This window comes from Vombatus ursinus, unplaced genomic scaffold, assembly GCF_900497805.2.
Source record: "Vombatus ursinus unplaced genomic scaffold, bare-nosed wombat genome assembly UNPS02012319.1, whole genome shotgun sequence".
In the NCBI taxonomy this organism is placed as follows: domain Eukaryota; kingdom Metazoa; phylum Chordata; class Mammalia; order Diprotodontia; family Vombatidae; genus Vombatus; species Vombatus ursinus.
In genome coordinates, this window is record NW_020952097.1 from 3,701,471 (window position 1) to 3,708,976 (window position 7,506).

At 37.8% G+C, this 7,506-nt stretch overlaps 1 protein-coding gene across 1 annotated transcript; it reads left to right on the forward strand.

Moving 5' to 3' along the window:
• The first annotated feature begins 215 nt into the window (after positions 1–215).
• On the forward strand, positions 216–7,162 carry LOC114039865 (zinc finger protein 260-like). The gene is given in 5 exon segments (XM_027857762.1): positions 216–292; positions 429–489; positions 2,048–2,173; positions 2,907–3,020; positions 4,851–7,162. Coding segments are annotated over 3 exon segments (2,343 nt in total). The 5' UTR covers positions 216–292; positions 429–489; positions 2,048–2,094; the 3' UTR covers positions 7,001–7,162.
• Positions 7,163–7,506: the final 344 nt, after the last annotated feature.

A 7,506-nucleotide genomic window follows, 5' to 3' on the forward strand; every position in this document is an offset into this window, starting at 1 on the left:
CAACCATATTTTCATCCAGCTTACATCTCTCCATCTTGTCTTCTAGGATATTAAATGCTTTTTGTACATGCTTTACTGAAATCCAGATAAGCTTTATCTAGAATGCTTTCTTGATTCCTAAGTCTAATTACCTGTCAAAAAAAGGTAATGGGGTTCATTTTTCATGACCATTTTTGATGATGATCCTTTCTCTTGTCTTAACCCTTCTGCCCTCTAGGTTCTTGTCCATCCACTTGAGATGACTCCAGGAGATCAGGTGATGGTGAACAAGCTCCTACCAGCCAGGCCTCAGGTGAGCTCTCTTTCCTGAGATACCTTCATTGTTGAGGTCCCAGTGTGACCTTCTGTCCTTTTTCTTAGTCAGATGCTTTTCTGCCTAGAAACTTCCATTACTCCCAATGGCCATAAGCCCCAATTTCCTTCTCTAGGAGCCTGAGCTGAATCCTCGGTGACAGATTTCATATACTTCGTAGTCTGGAGTCAAGCACTGTGAGTCAACTGTACCTCTACCCCAGCAATTATACGATTTGGAAACATGGACTGTGTGGCTTTTTCAGAAAAGTTATATCATGTGTATATATATATATTTATTTATTTCCCTCTACCTCTAATCTCCTAGCTCTTTACTGAGAAAAGCCCTGAACTATTTATTGCAATAAGCTCCCTGCCTCAAGTCTCTGTCCTTCCAATCCATCTTCCACACAGCTGCCAGAGTGATCTTTCTTTCTTTCTTTTTTTTTTTTTTAGGCAATTGGGGTTAAGTGACTTACTTGCCCAGGGTCACACCGCTAGTAAGTGTCAAGTGTTTGATCTGAGGCCGGATTTGAACTCAGGTCCTCCTGACTTCACGGCTGGTGCTGTATCCACTGCGCCACCTAGCTGCTCCCAGAGTGATATTTCTAAAGCACAGATCTGAGCTTGCTATTATCAGGTTTAATAAAATCCCATGGCTCCCTGTTGCCATTAGAATTAGTCAGTCAGTCAGTAAACATTTAATTTAGTGCCTACTATTTGTCAGGCATGTGCTTAGCACTGGGGATACAAAGAAAGGAAAGAAAACATTTATTAAGTACCCACTATGTGCTAAACACTCACACTGTGCTAAGTACTTTACAAATATTATCTGGTTTGATTCTCACAACAACCCTGCTAAGTAGGTGCTATTGTAAGCTTATTTTATTGTTGAGGAAACTGAGGCAGACAGAAGTTAAGTGACTTGCCCACAGTCACACAGTTCATAAATATTTGAGGTTGTATTTGAATTCAGATCTTATCAATTCCAGGCCTGGCACTCTATCTACTCTGCCACCTAGGTGGTCCCAGCTCTCAAAAAACTCAAATGCTAATGAGATCAAATACAAACTCACTGTTTGGCATTTAAAGCCTTTTGTATACCTGCTTTCTCTTCCAGCCTTACTCATTACTCCCCTTGAGCACTCAACGGTCCAGCCAAATTATCTTCTTGCTACTCATAACACACATCATTCTAGCTCCTGTTTTTGCACAAATGGTTTTTCTTTCCAGAACATACTCCTTTGCTTTTGCTTCTTAGTGTCTCTATCTTCAGCTCAAACGCCACCTTCTACTTAATCCTTTCCTGATCCCCTGGCTACTAGTGCCTCTCTGTGCCCCCCCCCCCATTACTTTGCATATGTTTATATGTATATACATATATATTATACACACACACACACATATGCTTATATACACGTAACTCCTCCAAGACAGAGACTTTTTCATTTTTGTTTTTATATCTTAGTGCCTAGCATAGTTCCTGACACATAGCAGATGTTTAATAAATGCTGATTGTTTGAGACAAACATTTGTACCCATCAATATTCAACTCATATGCACGTAGATTTATACACATTTGCAATCACATATGCATTTATTTATACACGTATACACTTAGACACACACATTTGCACATTCTCCCTATTCTCTTCTGTATTGCCTTTTTATCTGGTACTTTTAGTCCTGTGAAGGGTAAGAATAAGGAAAACAGTGAGACTATGCCCAAGGCTGAAGGAGGAACATGTTATTTCAGGTATCTGTGATGTTTGAGGATGTAGCTATCTACCTCACCCAGGATGAATGGGGCCATCTAGGACCTGCTCAGAGGGGTCTCTACAAGGATGTGATGATGAGAATTATGAAAACCTCATCTCATTAGGTAAGGCTTCTCCTCCAGGAACTCAGATGTGGGTTTCTTGGAGTCTTTGAATAACTATAAGTTCTGATGGGCTCAGTTAGGTTTAGGCTTTAACAGGTTCAAGAATCTAAGATTGCTGATCTTGTTTGGGCTCAAAGTTAGAGCATTTCTATTCTATTTTCTCTCTCTCTCTCTCTCTCTCTCTCTTTTTTTTTTTGGTGAGGCAATTGGGGTTAAGTGACTTGCCCAGGGTCACACAGCTAGTAAGTGTCAAGTGTCTGAGGTCAGATTTGAACTCAGGTCCTCCTGACTCCAAGGCTGGAGCTCTATTCACTGTGCCACCTAGCTTCCCCCTCTATTCTCCTATCTCAACCCTTAGGCATGGTCTGTGTAGAATGAGAAATGAGCATTTTCTTTACATCTCTGCATTTGTACCTTCCCTCTCCTTCCAGCTTCCTATAGAATACCTGATTTTGCTACCCCAAACCTCTTGGATCTCATGAGGACATTCCCAGGGATGGAACTTACCCACCTTCCTGAGTTAATTTTTTCCCAGGCTCCAAATCACCAACTCTCAGATTGCCTTCTCCTCTTCTAGGAAGTATGAGTCTTCAAGATCTGTTCAAACCCAGCTTAGGCCTGCCTGTCATATCTTTTCTGGTTCTTTCTCTTGAAGATTATAGGACTGGGATTGAACCCAGGAAAGTTCTGTGAATCCACAGCAAATTAGACTTATTTCTTTTCTTACATGTAGGATTTCCAGGGTCCAAACCCAAAGTAATCTCTCAACTGGAAAAAGGGGAGGAGCCATGGATCCTGGACATGAAGAGAACTGAGAAAAGAGAGATCCTGAAAGGTGTCTACCCATGTGAGAGAATGAGAACCTTCCTTTCATGTAGTCATTAAGCATGTATTCATTGAGCATTTCCTTGATAATGTGTGTTGGGGTCAAGTTCAAAGGAAGTAGGAGAAACAGTTTCTACCCTGGAGATCTCACTGTATGATCTTTCAGGTTCCTATCTTTGAGCAAAGATTTGGAGATGTGATGTGTGAGGCCACGTTGTCCCTTTAGCATCAGATTCAAAGGTTAGGGTTGTCATCAAATATCCCAATTTCCATTAAGAACCCTATGATCTCTGTCACTGATAATTGTATAAATCTTTTTTTTTATTTGTTGATAGATTTTTTAATGCAAAAATTACTTCACATTTATTTGGGGTTTTAACAAAGTACTGTCTTCACAAAGGCCCTGTGAGGTAAGCAATGCAAGTATTATCCTCATTTTATAAATGAGGAAATTAAAGCTCTGAGAAGTAAAATGACATGTCCATAGTAAGATGGCTAGTAATTGAACCAGGGTTCAACCTAGGTCTCCTAACTTCATGTCTAGTAATTTTTCCACCATATTACACTGTCTTTCTCATACATGTGTGTTTGTGTGTGTTTGTGTGTATGTATATGTAAATGTGTATATATATGTGTATGTATATATGATAGATGTATACACACACACACACACACATTCTCGGAGTTAGAAGGGAGCTCAGAAGCCATCTATTTCATCCCATACTTGACCAAAAATCTCTCTTGCATTATGACCAACAAATGATCAATTAAGCCTTTGCTTTAAGACCACAAGTGAGGGGGATCAACTATCTCCCAAGGCAGCCATTTCCAGTTTGGGACAGCTGAAATAATTAGAAACTTTTTCTTGACCTCAAACCTATATTTTCTTCTTGGCAACTTCCAGTCATTACCACTAGTTCTGCCAGCAGAACTATCCCTGTTTCACACTTTGCACTTCAGATACTTCAAAACAGCTATCATTTGCTCCCCTAAGTCTTCTTTGTCCAAGGTGAGGATCCCCAGTTATTTCATGGTCTTCGTCTCTAACCGTTCTAACAATCCTTCTCTGGATGTTTATCCAGTACACTCTCTAAACCCTTCATTTTATCATTACCCTCCCCAAAATGTGGCATTTAGAATTTACCATGGTACTTCAAACATAGTCTGAAATATGGTGTCCATGTTTTTATTTTTTTGGTGTGTGTCATGATTTTTAAGCAATCTAATGATTTTTAAATTATCTCTCTTTGACTTATTTTCTGGGTCAGTTGTTTAATGATAGGAAATATCTTACATTTTCTCCTGTTTTTTTCAATCTAATAATTTTGTTCTTGTATTTCTTATTGTCTCATGGAATAACTGATTTCTGTTTGTCCATTCTTATTTTTCATTGTGCTTGCTATTTAGGTAGTGTTTAGCATTTCCTGGATTGAGCTATTTAGTGTCCTATCCATTCTTTCCTCTAGAGTTCTCATTTCATTTGTAATATCCCTTTTTAATCTCTTGCTCCATTTCTTCCAGGAACTCTTATAGACCTTATGACTAAGCTTAAGATACAGACATACATACATACATATGTATGTATATATTTTTCTATATGTGTATATGTATATGTATGTGTGTATATATGTGTGTGTGTATATACACACAGAAATATATATATGTATACACACACACACACATACATGGTTCTATTTGTAGTTGTTGAGTAGTTATTTTCTTTTTCTGGGTTTGTGTCTTTGTGCCTTGCAGTCCAAAGAAAATTTTTTTCTTTTTGATTGTCATATTCCTGTCCTAGATGTCTCCCTGAATTGAGAAGTGATATGAATTTTGCTTTTTTTTTCTTGTTTAGATGATGAGACAAGATCAAGAAACAATGAACTTCCTCCAAATCAAGGAATTTATGAGAAAGTAGAATCTCAGTACATGATCTTAGAAATACTCAGAGGGAATATTCCTTAGTTCCTCAAGTTCAGAGAAGTATATAAATATGAGTGCAGGATAGAGCAACACCAAAGAGAAACTGTTGAAGAGAAACAGAGGAAATCCTGTTCTTTGGTGAGAAATTTTAGGCCTGTGACAATAATTCAGAATGAAAACTCATTAGAGCAGAGAACACAAGTAAATACCAAATTTGGGAGAAGCTTAAATTTGTGCTCAAATCCTAATGGACATCGGAGAGTTCCTGCAGAATAAATACCTTATAAATGTGATACATGTGGCCAAGGCTTCAAACAGAATTCAGGTCTAATTAAACATCGAAGAATCCATACAGGGAAGAAACTTTGTAAAGCTAATGTATTTAGGAAAATGTTCAGGCAGAATTCAGTCCTTCCTGGAAAACAGAAAACTTATAATGATGAGAAGTCTTCTGAATATAATGAATTTGAGAAAACCCTTAGTCAAAGATCAACATTTACAAAACATGAAAAACCAGTTGCTAGAAACAAACCCTATGAATGTAATGAATGTGGCAAAGCTTTTAGCCAGAGTGCACACCTTATCCAACATCAAAGAATTCACACTGGAGAGAAACCTTATGAATGCAAAGAATGTGAGAAAACTTTCAGTCAGAGATCAACCCTCATTAAGCATGAGAGAACACATAATGGAGAGAAACCCTATGAATGTAATGAATGTGGGAAAAACTTCTGTCAAAACTCTCATCTTATTTATCATCAAAGAATTCACACTAGAGAGAAACCCTATCAGTGTAATGAATGTGGGAAAGCATTTAGTGCTTGTTCTTCCCTTATTCAACATCATAGAGTTCATACTGGACAGAAACCCTATGACTGCAATGACTGTGGGAAAACCTTTAGTCAAAGCTCTAACCTCATTCAACATCAGAAAACACATAAAGGAGAGAAACGTCAAGAGAAATGTTATGAATGTATTGTATGTGAGAAAGTTTTTAGCACACACTCGTCTTTTATTCATCATCAAAAAATTCATACTGGAAAGAAACCATATGAGTGTGGCCAATGTGGGAAAGCTTTCCGTCAAAGAACTCACCTTATCACACATCAGAGAATTCATACTGGAGAGAAACCCTATAGCTGTAATGAATGTGGAAAAGCTTTCAGTCAGAGCTCTCAACTTATTCAACATCAGATAATTCATACAAGAGATAAACCTTATGTGTGTAATGAATGTGGAAAAACCTTCAGTGCTCATTCTTACCTTATTAGACATCAAAGAATTCATACTGGAGTGAAACCTTATGAGTGTATTGAATGTGGGAAAACTTTTAGCCAGAGAATAACTCTTATTGTTCATGAGAGAATTCACACCAGAGAGAAACCTTATGAATGTGACACATGTGGAAAATCCTTCAGTGCTCCATCATCTTTTATTCCACATTGCAGAATTCACACTGGAGATAAACCTTATGAATGTAGTGAATGTGGCAAAACCTTCCGACAAAGCTCTCAACTTATTACACACAAGAGAATTCACACTGGAGATAAACCTTATGAGTGTGATGAATGTGGAAAATCTTTCAGTGCATGGTCATATCTTATTCAGCATCAGAGAATTCATACTACAGGGAAATCCCATCAATGTAAGGAATGTGGGAAAGCCTTCAGTACACACTCCTATCTTATTTTACATTATAAAATTCATACTATAGGGAAGCCCTATGAGTGTGATGAATGTGGTAAAGCCTTCAATACACGTTCAGATCTGATTCCACATCAAAGAATTCATACTGGAGAGAAGCCTTGTACATGTAATGAATGTGGGAAAGTATTCAGTCAGCACTCTAACCTTGCTAAGCACCAGAGAATTCACACAGGAGAGAAACCTTATGGGTGTAATGAGTGTGGGACAGCCTTTGACCAGCTCTCTAGCTTTATTCAGCATCAGAGAATTCAAACTGCAGAGAAATCATATATGTGTAGCGATTGTGGGAAAGCTTTCAGCCAGAGTTCCAACTTGCTTAAACATCAAAGAATTCATGCTGTGGAGAAATTCTGCAACCAAGCAGTCATTTCATGATTTTGTTTTTTAAATTCAGTCCTCAAGTTGGTGTGTTTGCTTTTCAAATGTCTTCCCTTACAATTTATTTACAGTAGATTGCCAGCATTTGGTTGTTGGGTGTCTTGTCATGTTGATAAAGATCTCCTCGAGATGATTCAGAGGTCTCTCACCAACCTTCATTCATATCTACACACACATGTATGTATGTGTATCTATATATAGTGTGCATATACACTCACATATGTAAACCTTCTTTGCTACAACAGCAAAATCACATTTTAAAATGTGACCCTCTAGAGCAAACTTAACAAACACTAAAATATAATTTGGTATCTTCATCCTTTCTCAACTCTAAATTACCAGGAAAGGCAAAATTATCAATAATAACCACTTAGTGAGTGCTTACTATGTACAAAACAGTAGAAATAAAAGGTAGAATCTTTGCCATTAAGCACCTACATGGAGACATGACATACACATGAGAAAGTTGTGTAAGAAAGATACAGATTATTTCCCCTCTTAAG